Source organism: Chrysemys picta, chromosome 9 (assembly GCF_011386835.1).
Source record: "Chrysemys picta bellii isolate R12L10 chromosome 9, ASM1138683v2, whole genome shotgun sequence".
Taxonomy (NCBI): Eukaryota; Metazoa; Chordata; order Testudines; family Emydidae; genus Chrysemys; species Chrysemys picta.
The window spans coordinates 61,693,833-61,713,112 of NC_088799.1; the positions used below are offsets into that span (position 1 = coordinate 61,693,833).

General features: G+C 47.2%; 1 protein-coding gene across 2 annotated transcripts in view; it reads left to right on the plus strand.

Annotated features, from left to right (window-relative positions):
• The window catches only part of UTP14A (UTP14A small subunit processome component), a 43,057-nt gene that overhangs the window by 19,985 nt on the left and 3,792 nt on the right, over nt 1-19,280 (plus strand). For both annotated transcript variants that reach the window (XM_008175172.4, XM_042853363.2), the window contains exon 15: nt 15,563-15,711. In XM_008175172.4, the coding sequence (XP_008173394.2) occupies nt 15,563-15,711 (149 nt within the window). The remainder of the gene's footprint in view (nt 1-15,562; nt 15,712-19,280) is intronic.

The window sequence follows — 19,280 nt, forward strand, 5'->3', positions numbered from 1 at the left end:
TTCAGACCCTAGGCCTGCAAGTCAATGACAAGAAATCCACCCTGGTGTTTTCCAAAACTCTGGGGGTCATAGTGCCCATCCTGGAGTCCAAACAACAAGAGTTTACCATGATGGGGCATCCGCCGTACACTGGCAGAGAAGGGGTTAAAAACAGCCGAGAGAAGCTGCACGAAAAGCAGCCAATAGGGAAGGGGCTGTGGAGGAGCGGCCAATCAGGACCCAGTAGGCCCACGTAAGAAGAGCCTCAGGGCAGAGCAGCATCAATAGCTACCTGGTGCTGCTGTTGGGGGAGAGAGCTGGGGGGAGTCCTCTCTCCCCCTTGTAGCCCAAGGGTAGCCTGCACCCCAAACCCCTCATCCCTGACCCAATCCCAGAGCCTGTACCCCTAGCTGGAGCCCTTACCCCTCTGCTCTCCAACTCTCTGACCCAGCCCTGAGACCCTCATCCCTAGCCTCACCCCAGAGCAGAGTCCTCACGCCCCTGGCACCCCAACCCTGAGCCCCTTCCTACACTCTGAACCCCTCGGCCCCACCCCTGCCACATCACCTCCATATTGGTGCACATAACAAAATTCATTCTGCACATGGATGGGAAACATAGGTGCTGTCTCCTAGCCAAGTTCCCCTTTCCCCCCGCCTCTGCCTTCCCCCCTTGAGCACGCTGTGTCCCAGCTCCTCTGCCTACCTCCCAGCCCTTGTCACCGCCAAACAGCTGTAGCAAGCTCCGGGAGGGAGGGGAGCGGGAGGAGTGGGAACGTGGTGCACTCAGGGGAGGAGGTGGGGAAGGGGCGAGGGTAGGGCGGGGATTTGGGGAAAGAGTCCAATAGGGGCAGGGAGGGGGGCCAGTGGTGAGCTGGAGCCGGTTCGCACCGGTTCGCGTGAACCGGTTGTTAAATTTTGAAGCAGTTTTAGAACCGATTGTTAACCCGTTTCCCTGCGAGGGGGCGCTGCAGCTTCGATGGGCTCCAGCCGGGAAGTGATGTAATTCCTCCTCCGGCCACCGAGTTGGGGCAGGGACTTTGGGAAAAGGGTTGGAATGGGGGCGGAGTTGGGGGGGACTTTGAGGAAGGGGTTTGAATGGTGGTGGGAGGGGGCGGGGCAAGGGTGGAGTCGGGGCGGGGCCGGGGGCAGAGGGGAGTTGAGCACCCACCAGAACCATTAGAAGTTGGCGCCTATGGTGGGAAAAATTAGAGGGAACACTGCTAGGGAAATGTCAAGACTATGAGCTAAATACAGCCAGTGACGTGGCTGGAGGCCTGAGCCACGAAGAGGACACTGCAGTTCCTGATGCTGCGAGAGGGGGTGCAGGCAGACTACGGAGAAGGCGTGATAAGGTGCCGGCCATGGATGGGAGTGTCAGCCTTGAGCTACTCCCCAGAACCATAGGCGCAACTTCCACTGTTCCTGGTGGGTGCTCGACCCCCCTGCCCCTGCACTGCCCTTGCCCTGCCCCCATTCCACCCCTTCCCCAAAGTCCCTGCCCCCTTCCCGCACACATTCCACCCCTTCCCCCAAGTTCCCCCCTCTTCTCTGCCTCCTCCCCTGAACTCACGCGTCCCCTCTCCTCCCCCCTCCCTCCTGGAAAGTCCTAAGCACTGCCAAACAGCTGTTTGATGGCAGGAAGCCTGGAAGGTAAGCAGAGGAGTGGGCACAGTGACCAGGAGGCGGCACCAGTCTGGTGGTAAGTGATGTGCTCTGTGACATTTACCTTTCCCAAGACAGGGTCCAGACACCTGTCATCCCCAGAGGTCTCAAGAAGGGCAGATAAGACACAGCCATAGTGTTGCGTAGTCCCTTCTGGGGTGAGACTGTTCTGGTTCACAGACCTGCTATGGCTGTCTGTAGTCTCCTGTTCCACTCTCCAGCATCCTGGCCCAATATCCTGCAGATCCTTCACCCTGACCCCAACTCCCTGCCCCAACAGCATGAATACTAGCTGGCAATCATAAGTGTGTCCAACTCCGTTATGAACTGGCATGCCTGTCCCTTCCCCAGGTACCAGGATCCCCTCTACTAGGCCCAACGCAGCTTCACTGATGTGCCCAGGGGTGTTCCTCTGACGGAAATCTGCAGAGCAGCAACATGGAGCTCAGTCCACACCTTCACCCAGCACTAGTCTCTGGACTTGGCCTCTAAGTGAGACCACAGTTCAGGACAGCTGTTCTACAGACTCTCTTTGGCTAGGACTCTTTGGCCACTCCACCCCCTGGTCTGGGAACTGCTAGTTAAGTACCACGAGTGGAGTTCACATGGACAGTATGTGCCAAAAAGTGAGCGGTAACTTACCTTCACTAATGATGGCTTTCTGAGACGTTTGGATCCTACATCTTGCCTTCCTCTTCTGCTCCTTCAGAATTCAGCTCTTTCTCTATTGGCTTTTGAGTTTGTGAGCAAATAGAGTGGTCACTAGTGCTTGGAGCTTCTCTCCCTTCGTCTCCTGGGGCAGGGATGTGAGGACAGGCGGGTGCATGGACAGCCCAGAAGAGACTGGTGGCCAAAATGTTCCAAACCCATGTGCACAAGTGGGATGCACCTGGGCAAACATCATGAGGACCCGCAGTTACTGTGGGTCAGGACCTGCTGTTCCTATCCCAAGGGGACTTGTGGGTCCTGTGCAGCTCGTGTGCCTGTGCGGACATGACAAGGCCTGTATCTGGGCACTTGTAGGAGACTCCAGAGAATCCTGCCCTTCAGTCTCCATTGCAGTGGAGCTCCCCTGCCCTAGCTGAGCTAAACCAAAGCGAAGGACAGCAGAGATGTTGTTTTGGATCAGAAACTTGTCAGACTCCAAAGAAAGTCTGCAGCTGCCGGTCAGCAAGAACCCCCAGCCAGTATTGCACAGGCCCCCCAAATGGCAGCTCGTGACAGTTTGTTCTTCAGACCCCTTCAGCAATTACATGTGTACAAAACTAAAGTCACTCAGACATGGGAAAGCTAAGAACTCCCACCCAGAGAGCGGCAGCCTTCAGAGAAATGAGAACCCTCCTCCGCTTAGCAAACAAGGTTCCACTTCCCTTCTCAGAGCCTCGGCCTCCTGGCAGATAGGAAGATGAAAACTAGTTTGCTGTAGAACAGCATTGCAGCCTCATGGGTAGAGCCCAGCTGGTATCCTAGCACCAGGATGGAGACCCTCTCCATAGACATGCCAGCAAGCTCTGTTCCAAACCAAGTCAGGATGTGGATGGAGACATAGGTTCTAGAATATCCCACCATCTCCCGGACCTGAATGCCAGCTCTAGATCCTGTTATGTTGCCTTGGCAGAGAGCTGAGAAGTTCATCTGCATTTGGGAAGGCTCCTCAGGCCACATGGATCCAAGCCCCCTCCACCACCCTACAAAAAGCCCTCTAGCATTCCTGGAGTTTTGCTCATTTACACCAGTGAGTGTACTGGACACTGAAAGAGACCTGACCTGTGAATCTGCCTTCTGGCTGATTTAAGAATCCTGAGCAAGCGGTGCCCCTCCTCGCTGAGACAGTCAACTCCTCAATCAGGAGAGGAAGAGACTCTTCCTCCCCTTTCTCCCCCGCCCCGCCTTCGAACATGCAATTGCCTGACTAGTGCTGAAGAACCCCCGCTCCTGGATGTATCGAGGTCTAGGGGAATGCACTGAACTGGTGCGAGCCCTTCTGGAGGGATACACTGAAAGGGCAGTGATGGGGAAATTGCACCTCTGCACCCAGACTTCTCACTGGGGGAGTCCTACAAGGGTCAATTCTCTTTCCAGGCCTATTTAGCATTTACAGGCAGCTCCATCTGTCCTTCACCATCTGTGGCAGTAAATATTGCCCAGCAGTCATGCAGCCCCCCAGGATGCAGGCTGCTTCCTCTTTTAACCTATTTTTGTCATCGTTGGAGGAACTGGCAGCAGTGTCATCTCCTCTGGCTAAAGGTGTATGTCCACCACTGTATCACGTCCATCCTCACTTTAGGAGTGCTCTAGATTACTCACTTATGCTAAGTGCTCGTCTAGGAGCGTCTGCAAGTAACATCCTGCCATCTCTGGCTAGCGAAGCGCTCCTGTCCCACCCTAGTGGATGAGGATCTGGCCTCAGTAATGTCTTTGCTCTCTCCCAGCTGGCTGTAACAATGTGATATACCTGGATGTGGAGCCACAAGCTGTCAGGAAACTCCAGCTTGTACAGAATGCTGCAATGTGTCTTCTCAGCAACACAGGTTTCTGCAAGCGCGTCAGACTTGCTCTTCACTCTCTACACTGGCTTCCCATCAGGCATCATGTCAAAATCAAGATACCGGTCCTGCTTCTCAAGGTGCTCCACAGCCTGTGCCCAGGTTACCTAGCAGATCCCCTAAAGCTCCAGACAGAGCACCACAGTCGCAGCACTGCTCCTCAGGCCCCACCCACCGCAAGGCAAGACTTGTCTGAGTAGGGGACAGAGCTTTCTCTGGAACTGGTTACACACTGGAATGAATTCCCCCTGCAAACCTCATCACCTTCCATTGCAAGTGCAGGTCACACTCCTTCCACCTGCCTTCTATAATCACATCACAAAGGACAGAGATTAATATTTGTTTAATAAAAAAATAAAATCCACAGGTAACTTTCCCCTGCAGAGAGAAAGAATAAGTAGAGAACCACATCTGACAGCTGTTAGTTGCATCCCTTAATGCAGAGCTGGAAGTCACTCAGACACCATGGTGATGGACATGATATAAGAACCTGATTAGACTAGAAGCTGTACACACCTCCTTGGGAGGAAATCTGCCATGTCAGCACTATTGTGACAGGGAGTCTTCTGTGCAAGAACATACTTTCTCTGCTGGAAATTGGCTGTCCTAACACCTCACTATTTTCCCACTGGGCAAACACCTGTTTTAGATCACCAAGCTGTCCCCTCAGCATGGAATTCCCTGCTCTAGAGCACTGTCCTTACTGTGGCACAGTCAGGCCTTGTTCATCTCTTGTGCCAGCCAGGCTGCTGGCTGCAGAGAAGATTGCAGCAGCAGTGTTGGGTGCTGTATGATAAGTCAGATTTTTCTGTTGTGAAATTCGGAGGGTAAAGGAGCTTCTGTAATTAGAGAGCAAATGAAAAACAACCCTTTGCACCATTACATAAGTCTCCTCTTGCATGTGGTAACCCCCAGAGAGAAGTGGATCTATTAATGCACATGCCTTCCTCTAGATGCACAAGCACAGAGCGTCCCCTGAGAGTGCTGCAATCGGCTGCAGTTCGCTCTTACTGGCCTACTTTCCAGGCTACGTCAAAACCAGGTTTACAGAGCAGAGGAGCCTCAGTGAAGGAGGCTAGTACTTCCCATACCAGCAAGGAGCATGTTCTAATGCCAGGTGTGGTGGTGCACACACAGCCAAGCACTGAGTCCTAGCCAGCCGGCAGTCCAGGTGAAGGATGAAGAGGCTAGTGAAGTTTGGCTGCTGTGAAGTGAGCGAGAGAATCACAATGGCAGGTGTGTCAAATCTGACTGATCTCAAGTGACCATGAGCTTAGGGGAGGACTCAGAGTTTGGTCTGAGCAGGAGATTGGACTGGCAGCCATTGGAGGAACCTGTGCTTAGAGAGAGGACTGTGTGTGTGTGTGTGTGTGTGTATGGGTCGATGGGTGGGTCCTGCAGGAATAGCCTCTGAAATTCGTCAGGAATAAAGAAGCCACTGCAGCTTGAGTGGTTCTTGTGCTACAGGGCCGGGAGCAGGTGTTTTCCTCTGACTTTGGCTGGGGAGAGAAACTGGGACAACTGATTTAGCAATGGAATTCCCTCCCAGCACTGCAACTGTGTACCTGCGCCTCTGGTTGGCGACAGATTTCAGTTTGATGTAGAAATTGCAGGGTGGACTCTCCGGCTTGCATCAGAGTAGATGGCCCCTCCAGGCCTTCAAATCTCTGAATCTGTAAACCTCAGAGTCAGAAAGTTCAGAGAAAGGAAGCAAAAGTGATGAGGCATCAGGAAGGATGGTCATGACAGGACCAGGCCCCTGCGTATGAAGATTTAAAAACTAGAATTTCTTCATCTGTGAGGAAGAGTGAGGGAGCTGTGCAGAGGCCTGTGCAATAAAAGAGGGTCCAGAGAAGGCCTATTTGACCTGTCTCAAAAGATAAGAAAGCTTTGGATGGAATGAAAAGGCAGCACATTTAAAACTGACAAAAGGAAATGGTTTTTTAAAATTATTTATTTATTTATTTATTTATTTGCTTGGACTATAAATAACCTGTAGAATATGCTGCCACCGGGTGTTACTGAGGCAAACATCTCAGTAAGAGTGAGAAGAAGCTCAAGCATTTATGAGAATTCCCAAACAATAACAGGGCGAGTCCATGAGAGGGATGCTGTTTGGGGCAGTGGCTCCCCCTGGGTGGAATCTGGAGAAAGCAGATGGGGATTTCAATATTTAAGGTTACTATGTAGGGAAAAGAATCTGCCTTGCTTAGTCCCCCTTCTATGCCTGTCCTGGTCTCCTATGCCCCCAACCAGCCTATCCTCATCCCCTGGACAAGTTTGCACATTAGAGCTGCCCATGGATCACCTTCTTGACCTTAATCCCATCCCTCCATGGCCTGGCAATCTCCTGCCTCCCCAGAGCCTCCCTCTTCTAGGTTTTCCTCCTCTCATTGTGGCCTATTAATTTTTTTTAATTATGTTTTTGGCTGTCAGGCAGGGGTAGGAGCCCTCTGCTGGGAGTGTCTAAATCGCTTCACAATACTCCTCGGGACCCTCTCCTCAGCAGGGCCACTCCCCTACTCTTCTCCCCAGATCCCTCTCCGCTGCAGGGTCACCCCCTTCTCCCCTCCCTCAGTGCTCTTCTCAGCAGAGCGACCACTCTGTCCTTTTCATTATTTACCACTTCCCAAATTTTGTCTCATCTACAACCTTTATCAGTGATGATTTTGTTTTTGTTCCATGTCACTGATGAAAATGTTAAATAGCGTTGGGCCAAGAACTGATCCCTGTGGGATCCCACTGGAAACAGACACGTTTGATGACTATTCCCCATTCACAATTAAATGTTGACACCTATCAGTTAGCCAGTTTTAATCCATTTAATATGTGCCATGTGAATTTTATATCCTTCCTAGTATTTTAATCAAAATATTGTGTGGTATCAAGTCAAACACCTTACAGCAATCTAAGTCTATTACATCAACACTATTACCTTTATCAGCCAAACTTGCAATCTCATAAAAAATGATATCAAGTTAGTTTGATAGGATCTATTTTCCATAAACTCATGTTGATTTGCATTAATTACATTACCCTCCTTTTGTTCATTATTAATCGAGTTCCATATCAGCCGCTCCATTATCTTGCCTGTTATCAATGTTAGGCTGACAGGCTTAGAACTACCTGGGTCATCCCATTTACCCTTTTTAAATATTGGCATGACATTAGTTTTCTTCCTGTCTTCTGGAACTTCCTCAGTGTTCCAAGACTTATTGAAAATCAACATTAACGGTCCAGTGAGCTCCTCAGCCAGATCTTTTAAAGTGCTTGGATGCAAGTTATATGGACCTGCTGATTTAAAAATGTGTAATATTAATAGCTTCTGTTTAACATCCTCCAGAGATACTAGTAGAAAGAAAAGAATGTAATGTTATTGCCATATAAAACTGCCATGTTTATTTCCCCCAAATACAGAACAGAAATATTTAATGAACACCTCTACTTTTTCTTCCTTATAATTGCTAATTCTACCATTTCCATCTAGTAATGGACCAATACCATTATCAGGATTTTTTTTCCCCCTAATGTCCTTAACTCTACATTTCCATCTAGTAATGGACCAATACCATTATCAGGATTTTTTTTCCCCCTAATGTCCTTAACTCTACTGGCCTTAGGTTTCTCCTTGTGTCCCCTTGGCTTCCCTTTTCAATTTTTTACAATTCCTATCAACGTCCCCTTTCTTCCATTTGAGACGGGGGAGGCATGTTGGGGCCTAGAATAGGTGAGAAGACAGGGTGGGACAGGGAGGGAAGCAGGGTGTGGTGTGTGTGGGACAGGGACAGAAGCAGGCCACTGGAAAACAAAGGGGGCAGAGTAGGCTGGGGGATAGCAGGCTGGGGGCAGCATCACCAATCCCAACCATTCAAAAACAATGAGTTAAGCTACAAAAATCAGGTGCTGGGCTTAAAAAAAATCTAGAGACTTAAAAAGAAAACAATATATATGGGTTCTTTTTCTTTGCCTTCTGGCTTCTGAGCCTTTAGGTTTTCAAGCACTTCTTCACACCCAGGAAGGCTAGAAATGTACTAGTTTTTTAACTAAAAGCTGAGATTCTCATGTAATCCCATGACTCCGAGAGCTGGGGCTTTAAAACACCAAATATTGCAAGATTTGTGATTATAATCATGGGAGCAGGCAACCCTGTTGGTGGTGGGTTGCACTATGCGATAGCAGAGGGACCAGATGATGCTCAAGACTATGAGAAGCGGAACACATAGTAGCAGGCTGCAGAATTCATCAGTCTCTGCTTTCTAGGTCATAGAATACTTGAATAAAAATAGTTAACTGCAAGCTCTCATCACTGTAATACAAAGAACAACATGGGATACCAGGAGCAGAGGGATTTGACATGTACACAACCAGGATGGATGGGTGGGTGGCTGAAACCAGCCCCAGAATTAAGGTTTGGAGACAAAAAAGTGGGGGAATCTTGGAAGCATTTCAAAAATAGGTGGTTCTTTTATCTGACTACAGTAGATGGAAACACAATAAGTGGTGCTAGGAAAGAGGCCTTAACTGTAGCTGGTGCAAAGGCCCTAGATATTTATTTTGTGTACACACACACACACACACACACACACACACACACACACACACACACACACACACACACACACACACACACACACACACACACACACACACACACACACACACACACACACACACACACACACAGCCAAAATGAAGGTTGCTCATGCAGCCTTAATCTCCTCTCCCTCCCCCCTTATACCCAAGCATTATAATACAGTCTTTAAATGAACTATTCATCCACCCTGTGCTCTGAATGAGGCAAGGCTCCTCTGGAAAAAATAGTATGTCACCACTTATTTAATGAGGAGCTATTCAATATTTTGTTGTATCCTTGCTGTTCAGTGCATGGTCCCTTGCCTTATTTACTGCATACTACTCAAACCCTGCTCATGGGCTTTTCTGTGGTGCTAATCACTATAGTATCTGAGTGCTTCACAAACATATTAATGTATCTTCACCTGTGTGAGGTGAGGGAATAGTATCACCATTTTACAGATTGCCCAAAAACTACAATCCCACAGTTGAGGAAGCAGACTGTATGGGTTTAAAAAAAACCAACCTGGCTCAGAGGGAAGTGAAGGCAGCTATAAAAAATTATATATAACAAATAGAACAAAGGGGAAGTTGGTAATGATGATAAATCAGAAGGTAGGAATTATCAATTTTTTTATCATGGAAGCAAAGGCAAATTCTATGCTCAGCAGAGGTAAGGACAATAAGAAGGAGTTAAATGGCCCTACACTATTTAACATTTTTATTAATGACTTGGAAGAAATCATCACTGAAAGTTTACAGATGACCCAAAAATTGGGGTAGGACGGATCACTGATACAGAGTGATCTGGATCATTTGGAAAACTAGGGACAAGCAAATAATAGGCATTCTAGTATGGCCAAATGTAAATGTATACACTGGGAACAAACAATGTAGGTCATACTTACAGGGGAACTCTAGTCTATCCAAGGAAGCAGTGACTGGAAAAGATTTGGGGCTCTGATGGATAATCAGCTGAACATGAGCTCCCAGTGTAACGCTGTGGCCAAAAGGACTAATGGAATCCTGGGGTGCATAAACAGGGAAATCCTGAGTAGGAGTAGAGGTTATTTTCTTTTTATTTAAGAACATAAGAACAGCCACACTGTGTTAAACCAGTGGTCCATCTAGTCCAGTATCCTGTCTGCTGACAGTGGCCAATGCCAGATGCTTCAAAAGGAATTAACAGAATAGGGCAATTATCAAGGGGTCCATCCCGTCATCTGGTCCCAGCATCTGGCAGTTATACTTCTGGCTTTCATGACATCCCCTGGCAATGAGTTCCATAGGTTGACTATGCATTGTATGAAGTACTTTACTTCCTTATGTTTTAAACCTGCTGCTTACTAATTTCATTGAATCACCCCTGGTTCTTGTTATGTGAAGGGGTAAATAACTTTCTTATTCCCTTTCTCCACTCCATTCATGATTACATAGACCTCTATCATATTCCCCCCCTTAGTCATCTCTTTTCCAAGATGAACAGTCCCAGTCTTTTAATCTCTTCTCATATGGGAGCTGCTCCAAACCCATAATCATTTTTGTTGCCCTTCTCTGTACCTTTTCCATTTCTAATGTATCTGATTTGAGATGGGGTGACCAGAACTGCACGCAGTATTCAAGGTGTGAGTATATCATGAATTTATAGAGAGGCATTATGATATTTACTGTTTTTATTACCTATCTCTTTCCTAATGGTTCCTACTAGGGCTGTCGATTAATCGCAGTTAACTCACATGATTAGCTAAAAAAAATTAATCGTGATTAAAAAAATTAATGGCAATCGCAGTTTTAATTGAACTGTTAAACAATAGAATACCAATTTAAATTTATTAACTATTTTGGATGTTTTTCTACATTTTCAAATATATTGCTTTCAATTGCAACACAGAATACAAAATGTATAGTACTCACTTAAATTATTTTTATTACAAATATTTGTACTGTAAAAATGATAAACCAAATAAATAGTATTTTTCAGTTCATCTCATACGAGTACTGTAGTGCAATATCTTTATCATGAAAGCGCAACTTACAAATGTAGATTTTTTTAACATAATTGCACTCAAAAACAAAACAAAGTAAAACTTTAGAGCCTACAAGTCCACTCAGTCCTACTTCTTGTTCAGCCAGTCGCTAAGAGAAACAAGTTTGTTTATATTTACGGAAGATAATGCTGCCCGCTTTTTATTTACAATGTCACCTGAAAGTGAGAACAGATGTTCGCATGGCACTTTTGTAGCCAGCATTGCAAGGTATTTGTGTGCCAGATATGCTAAACATTTGTATGCCCCTTCATACTTTGGCCACCATTCCAAAGCACATGCTTCTATGCTGATGACGCTCATTAAAAAAATGCGTTAATTAAATTTGTGACTGAACTCCTTGGGGGAGAATTGTATGTCTCCTGCTCTGTGTTTGACCTGTATTCTGCCATATATTTCATGTTATAGCAGTCTCAGATGATGACCCAGCACATATTCATTTTAAGAACATTTTCACTGCAGAGTTGACAAAATGCAAAGAAGGTACCAATGTGAGATTTCTAAAAATAGCTACAGCACTCGACCCAAGATTTAAGAATCTGAAGTGCCTTCCAAAATCTGATCGGGACAGGGTGTGTAACATGCTTTCAGAAGTCTTAAAAGAGCAACACTCCAATGCAGAAACTACAGAACCCAAACCACCAAAAAAGAAAATCAACCTGCTGCTGGCATCTGACTCAGATAATGAAAATGAACATGCGTTGGTCTGCACTGCTTTGGATTGTTATTGAGCAGAACCCATCATCAGCATGGGTGCATGTCATCTGGAATGATGGTTGAAGCATGAAGGTACATATGAATCTTTAGCACGTCTGGCACGTATCTTGCCACACTGGCTACAACAGTGCCATGCGAATGCCTGTTCTCACTTGCAGGTGACACTGTAAATAAGAAGCCAGCAGCATTATCTCCTGCATATGTAAACAAACTTGTTTGTCTGGGTGATTGGCTGAACAAGAAGTAGGACCGAGTGGACTTATAGACTCTAAAGTTTTACATTGTTTGTTTTGTTTTTTAATGCATTTTTTGTACATAATTCTACATTTGTAAGTTCAACTTTCATAGAAAGAGATTGCACTACAGTACTTAAGTGAATTTAAAAATACAATTTATGTTTACAGTGTAAATATTTATAATAAAAATAAAGTGAGCACTGTACACTTTGTATTCTGTTGTAATTGAAATCAATATATTTGAAAATGTGGAAAACACCCATATATATATACAGTATAGTATTCTATTATTGTTTAACAGCACGATTAACTGTGATTAATTTTTTTAATCTCTTGACAGCCCTAGTTCCTACCAATGTTAGCTTTTTTGACTGCCGCTATACATTGAGTGGATGTTTTCAGCGAATTACTCACAATGACTCTAAGATCTTTCTTGATTGATAACAGCTAATTTAGACCCCATCATTTTATATTTTAGTTGGGATTATGTTTTCCCATGTGCATTACTTTGCAATTATTAACCACCACATTTCATTTGCCATTTTGTTGCCCAGTCACCCAGTTTTGTGAGAATGCTTTGTAAACTCTTCGCAGTCTGCTATGAATTTAACTGTCTGGAGTAATTTTGCATCATCTGCAAACTTTGCCACCTCATTGTTTACCCCTTTTTCAGATCATTTAAGTCTGTTGAACAGCCCAGGTTCCAGTACAGATCCCTGGGCAACACCACTATTTCCCTCTCTCCATTGTGAAAACTGACCATTCATTCCTATCCTTTGTTTCCTATCTCTTAACCAGTTACTGATCCAGGAGAGATCCTTCCCTCTTATCCCATGACTGCTTACTTTGCTTAAGAGCCTTGGGTGAGGGACCTTGTCAAGAATTTTTGAAAGTCCAAGTACCCTATATCCACTGGATCAACCTTGTCCACATGTTGGTTAACCTCCTCAAAGAATTCTAATAGATTAGTGAGGCATGATTTCCATTTACAAAAGCCATTTTGACTCTTCCCCTAACAAATCATGTTCATCTATGTATCTGATAATTCTGTCCTTTACTATAGTTTCAGTCAATTTGCCTGGTACCGAAGCTAAGCTTACTGGCCTGTAACTGCAGTGATTTCCTCTGGAGTCTTTTTTAAAAATTGGCGTCACATTAGCTATCCTCCAGTCATCTGGTAGCTGATTTAAGTGCTAGGTTACATATGGCAGTTAATAGTTCTGCAATTTCATATTTGAGTTCCTTAAGAACTCTTGGGTGAATCCCATTTGGTCCTGCTGACTTATTACTGTTTAATCCAGTGTTTCTCAAATGCATCCACCTGGGGTTTTTCTTGTGGCCACAGCCTCCTGGGCAGAGATGGGGAGAGTGGGGGGATGTCACAAAGCATTGGCCCCTCCTCCAAGGCCATCAGTAGTGGTTGGGCCCTGCCCCCCTCTGGAGACACACAAGCTGGAGGAGCAGGCAACCAGTGAGTTCCTCATCTTCCTGGGGGCAGTGGGGTCATCTTCAGCCCTGGGGTGGCGGGTGGCAGGCTCCAGCTAAGGGGCTTTAGCCTCTGTTCCCTGGCCCTGCAGTGGTGGGCTTGGGCCCAGCTGCTTCCCCCAGTGCCCCATTGCCACTAGTCCCAGCTGCCTCCGTACCCACCTCCCCATCCAGGGCTTAATTTGTCCCCAGGTTTGCTGGGACTGAGTAAATCTGCTGTGAAAAGTTATATTTGTATGTTTGTTAATAGCACTTTTCACAACAGACTTACTCTCAACAACTCTTACATTAAAAAAAGAAAAAGGACAAGAATGTGCAAAGCACCTTATTTGTGTTTCTATTCTGTTTATGTTCAGTAAAAAATAGAGACAACTGTACGTTATTTTTAATATGGAGTCTGAAAAAAAATCCTACATCAATAAATGACAAGGATTTGGACATATCTATGTGCATATTTCTTTGTTTTTCCTAAAGTTAATTACCGGTAAGTATTTTAGGAAAAATTGTGAGAGTGGCCCCCAGCAAGAGTTGGTGGCCACACTCTGAGACCACCCAAAAATGTGTTGTGAGAACCCCGGGTTTAATTTATCAATTTGTTCCAAAACTTCCTGTAATGACACCTCAAGCTGGGGCAGTTTCTCAGATTTGTCACTAAAAAAGAATGGCTCAGGTGTGGGAATCTCCCTCCCATCCTCTGTAGTGAAGACGGAGGCAAAGAACTCATTTTGCTTCTCCACAATGGCTTTGTCTTCCTTGAGTGCTCCTTTTAGCACCTCAATGTCCAGTGGCCCCACTGTTTGGCAGCCTTCCTGCTTCTGATGTACTTAATTGTGTGTGTGTGTTGTTAGTTTTTGAGTCTTTTGCTAGTTGCTCTTCAAATTCTTTTTTGGCCTGCCTAATTCTGCTTGACTTGCCAGAATTTATGCTCTGTTCTAGTTTCCTCAGAATTTAATGTCCACTTTTTAAAGGATGTCTTTTTGCCTCTAACTGCCTCTTTAATTCTGTTTAGCCATGGTGGAATTTTTTTTTTGGTCCTCTACCTTTTTTTTTATTTGGGGCATACATTTAGTTTGAGCCTCTGTTATGGTGTTTCTAATAATGTTTCCATGCAGCTTGCAGGCATTTCTCTCTTGCGACTGTTCCCTTTGTTTAATTAACTTCCTCATTTTTGGGTAGTTCCCCTTTCTGAAGTTAAATACTACTGTGGTGGGCGTCTTGGTATTCTCTCCCCCCACCCCCCCGATGTTAAATTTAATTATGATATGGTTGCTATTACAGAGCAGTTCAGCTATATTCACCTCTTGGACCAGGTCCTGTGCCCCACTAGGGACTAAATCAAGAATTGCCTATTTATGTAGAGTGCATCCGATTGCAGCCCCTCTTGTGGCTCCTCCAGAACCTGCTAATAAGGTTCTGACTGCATTTCTCCCTGCACCTACTGATGCACTCATACCTCATCCATGGCCCCACAAAGTTGTGAGACGTGATCATCAACTCCTCCTGGTCTGGCCAAGATAGCAAACCATCACTCCAGGAGGAGGAAGCTGGATGGGGGGAGGGGCATACTCTGCGATTGTGGGGCCTATTTCCAGTCTGTTACCTGATCATGGTTCCAGGTAACATTCCTCTCGATGGTATCCACTGCTTCCTCAGACACCTTTGAGGAAAAGTGGGCACCGTCAATGCGCAGTGTCCTACTCTGGATTCCTCATTATTCACTTTGATCCCACACCTGATCCTGTTTTTACTTTTGTTGTCTCCAGAAATCAATAGTAGCCATGTCTCAGTGGTTCCGCCTCCTGAACTGAGGGGATGGGCCCTTCATTTTGGAGGGGAAGTGGGTCTACTCCCACCCAACTCCAGTATATTGCAAGACATAGTCCAGCATGGAGCGTGCTAATGCACACCTTTCCCTGCCACCTCCAAGGGCACCAAACAGCAGCTCTTCTATCTTCACATGAGAGATTTCCAGTGTGACTGCTCTGAGCTGCCAGTCTTTTACCAGGACCTCTTCAGGATCTAGAACAGGGGTTCTCAAACTGGGGATCGAGACCCCTAGACTAGGGGGTCGTGAGGTTAGTATGTGGGGAGTTGCGAGCTGTCAGCCTCCAGCCCAAACCCTGCTTTGCCTCCAGCATTTATAATGGTGTTCAATATATAAATTAAAAACATTTTTTATAAGGGGGAGGGTCGCACTCAGAGGCTTGCTATGTGAAAGGGCTCCCAGAACAAAAGTTTGAGAATCACTGATCTAGAAGCTAGTTTCTGCAAGCAGGTCCACAGAGATACTCACACACAACCCCCATCTACGTGTGCAGGTAGTGGCGTCCCCCATGGCGTACTGGAAATTGGTCTTGGCTGGTACCACGAGAGTCTGGACTTTGATCAGAAGGATTCAGTGGACCCTGCTGTGCTTGGCCAGTGCATGGGCTTGTCCACCGTGTGTCTCCATCATGTCCTCCAGAAGGTAAGGGCAGCCTTGCCTCCTGCTTCTCTTGCTTTTCTTAAGCAGGCCCTGTTGGACGGTGCTCCCCATCCACCCCTTGCCCTGGCCCTCCTGAAACTATCAACCCTGTGTCCCACAAGCCTCCCCAGCCACACAACCTTAGTCGGCTGCACAATATCCAGTTGGTCCATCTCTCAACTGCATCCAGGAAATATCTGTATATACTCATGCTTCACACCATCCACTCCCTTGCCCTCACATCCATTCCTGACACCAAGAGGCAGGACCTGCTGCCACCCAAGGCGGACAAGGAACCCTGGTGGGGTCAGTCTGCACTCTACTCTGGTCCCATAGCCTGCCAGGGATACCGTTGGCAGGTCCTCCATGGAGCCATGAGCATGGGTGTGTGCCCAGCACAGTTCATGAACTCCCCTGACACCTGTCCTTTGTGCGGTGAGAGGGAGACCCTTGTGCACATCTACATGGGATGCATCAGATAGCAGCCCCTTTTCTGGTTCCTCCAGGAGGCCTTAGTGAAGTTCTGGCTGCAATTCTCCCTGCATATCCTGATTTATGCACAAACCATCCATGACCCCACAAAATTGCAAGACTTCCTCATCAACCTCCTCCTGGTGCTGACCAAGTCGGCCATCCACCACTCCAGGAGGAGGAAGATGGATGGATTGATGGGTGCTCTGCAACTGTGGGGCCTAGTTCTGTTCCTTTGTGAAGTCATGCCTCTGCGCAGAGTTCTTCTTGGCGGTGTCCAATGATTCCTTAGACACCTTTTGAGGAGCAGTGGGGAATGTTGGGGGTTTTCTGCTCAGTGTCCCCTTCTAGATCCCGGATTTTTTTCCCCTTTGACCTTCACTCCTACCCCCCGCCTTTTTTTTTTCCATTTGTTGTCCATGGTATTCACTTGGGGCCTGGATTCAATGTCTCCTCCCCCTCAGTTGAGGGAGAGAGCCTTTAACATTGGGCAGGCTTAAGCCCACCATCTCCAGGTAACCACAATAGGCATGCACCTTCCATGCATGTAGTCCAGCATGGAGTGTGCTGGCACATGTCTTCCTCCACCTTCTCCAATACGGCTGTCAGCTCTTCTTTTTCCACATGGGTAGGGCCCTACCAAATTCATGGCCATGAAAAATGCATCACCGACCATGAAATCTGGTCTTGTGTGTGCTTTTACTCTATACTATACAGATTTCAGGGGGAAGGCTAGTATTTCTCAAATTGGGAGTCCTGACCCAAAAGGGAGTCGCAGGGGGTCGCAAGATAATTTTAGAGGGGTCATAGTATTGCCACCCTTACTTCTGCACTGCTTCGGAGCTGGGCAACCAGAGAGTGGTGGCTATTGGCCAGGTGTCCAGCTCTGAAGGCCGCACCGCCAGCAGCGGTGCAGAAGTACAGGTGGCAATACCATACCATGTCATCCTTACTTCTGTGCTGCCACCGGCGGCTGCTCTGCCTTCAGAGCTGGGCTCCCGGCCAGCAGCTACTGCTCGCCAGCTGCCCAGCTCTGGAGGCAGCATCGCCATCAGCTTCTCGGCCGATGGTCCCGAGACATTTATACAGAGCACATCACTGGCCACCGCCAATATCGAGAGTGAGCCGGCGTGACTTCGTGCATCCACAATGAGGAAGAGACCTGTAAACTTCCTCTGTTGGACCTTATCCCCTGAACCCACCCAGGGCCGGCTCCAGGGTTTTGGCCGCCCCAAGCAGCCAAAACCAAAAAAAAAAAAAAAAAAAAAAAAGCCGCAATCGCGATCTGCGGCGGCAATTCGGCGGGAGGTCCTTCACTCCCAGGCGGAGTGAGGGACCGTCCACTGAATTGCCGCCGAATACCTGGAACTGCCGCCCCTGTCCGGAACGGCCGCCCCAAGCACCTGCTTGAGAAGCTGGTGCCTGGAGCCGGCCCTGAACCCACCGAACCGAACTGAACTCCACCATATGAGGGATATCCTATCCTCATTACCCGGCCCGCTTATTTATACCTGTGATTGCCTGTAATTCCTGTATGAGTGATGTACCCTCACTGCTTGCTGACTGTACCTTGATTCATCCACCTTATACCCCCCCATTGGGGATATTGCAGACAGTATGTGTTATGTGCTATCCAATATCAAAATACTAACATCCCCCTATACTCTGTATGCTACCCCCGATGACTAATAACTGACGTTTCAACACTCTATATCATCTATTTTTAAACATTCTCTAATAAAATTTTAAATCAGCAGCAGTGCAGAAGTAAGGGTAGTAGTACCGCAACTCCCCCTACAATAATCTCGCGACCCCCCACAACTCCTTTTTGGGTCAGGACTTCTACAATTACAACACCGTGACATTTCAGATGTAAATAGCTGAAGTAATAAAATTTACAATTTAAAAAATCCTATGGCCGTGAAATTGACCAAAATGGACCATGAATTTGCTAGGGGAGATGTCTCATGTATAACACCCTGAGAGCTTTCTGAGCTGCTGGTCATTTATCAGGATGCCCTCAGGACCTGGAAGCTAGATTCCGTGACTAGGTCCATATTGGCCACCAAGGGGGAAGACTTCCTAATGGAACCGCTGCTACACAACTGCCATCTCTGTGTGCAGGTGCTGGAGTCTCCCTTGGTGCACTGGAGGATGGTCCTGGCTGGTGCCATCAGAATCTGAAACCTCCTGGACTATGGCCAGAGGGACTGGGTGAACCCCGTGATGCTTGGCCAACACATGAGGTTGTCCATCCTGCGTGTCCCGTTATGTGCTCCAGGAGGTGAGGGCAGCCTTGCCTCCTGATTCACTTGATTGGATCCTGAGGCAGGAGGCTTCCCACCTATCTGCACCCTTCCTCTTCCAGAATTCGCCCTGCAAGCCTCTCCAGCTACCCACCCAACATGCCACCTGAGCTGGCTGTGTGACATCCAGCCAAGCCACCTCCAAACTGCACCTAGAGAACATCCATCTGTGCTCATGCTTCATACCATCCACTTCCTCATCCCCATGTTCCACCCCAACAGCAAGTGGCAGGACCTGTTGCCACTAAAGGAGGGCAAAGAACTCTGGTTCCAGGACCCACAAGGGGCATTAGCTGGTGAATCCTCCAGGGGGCCGTAAGCACGGGCATGTTACCTGATGCAGTTCATGAATTCCCCTGACACCTGTCCCTTTAGTGGAGAGAAGGAGACCCTTGCACACATCTATGTAGGGAGCGTCAGGTTGCAGCCCCAGTAAGGTTCTCTCTCACTGATATTCTGGCTGCACTTTTCCCTGCACCTCCTGATCAATGAGAACCCCATCCATGCCCCTACAAAGCTGTGAGACTGCCTCATCAACTTCCTCCTGGGGCTGGTCAAGATGGCCATCTGCCATTCCAGGAGAAGGAAGCTGGATGGGTGGGTGTTCTGCAACTATTTCCACTCCCTCCTATGATCATGCCTCTGGGCAGGGTTCCTCCAGGCTTCATCCACTGAGCCTCTAGACCCCTCTGAGGAACAGTGGGTGCCGTCAGGGTTCTCTGCTCAATTTTCCCATTGCATCCCTTTCAACCTTTGACCCCATTCCTTCTGCTGTTTGTTCATTTGGCACATCCC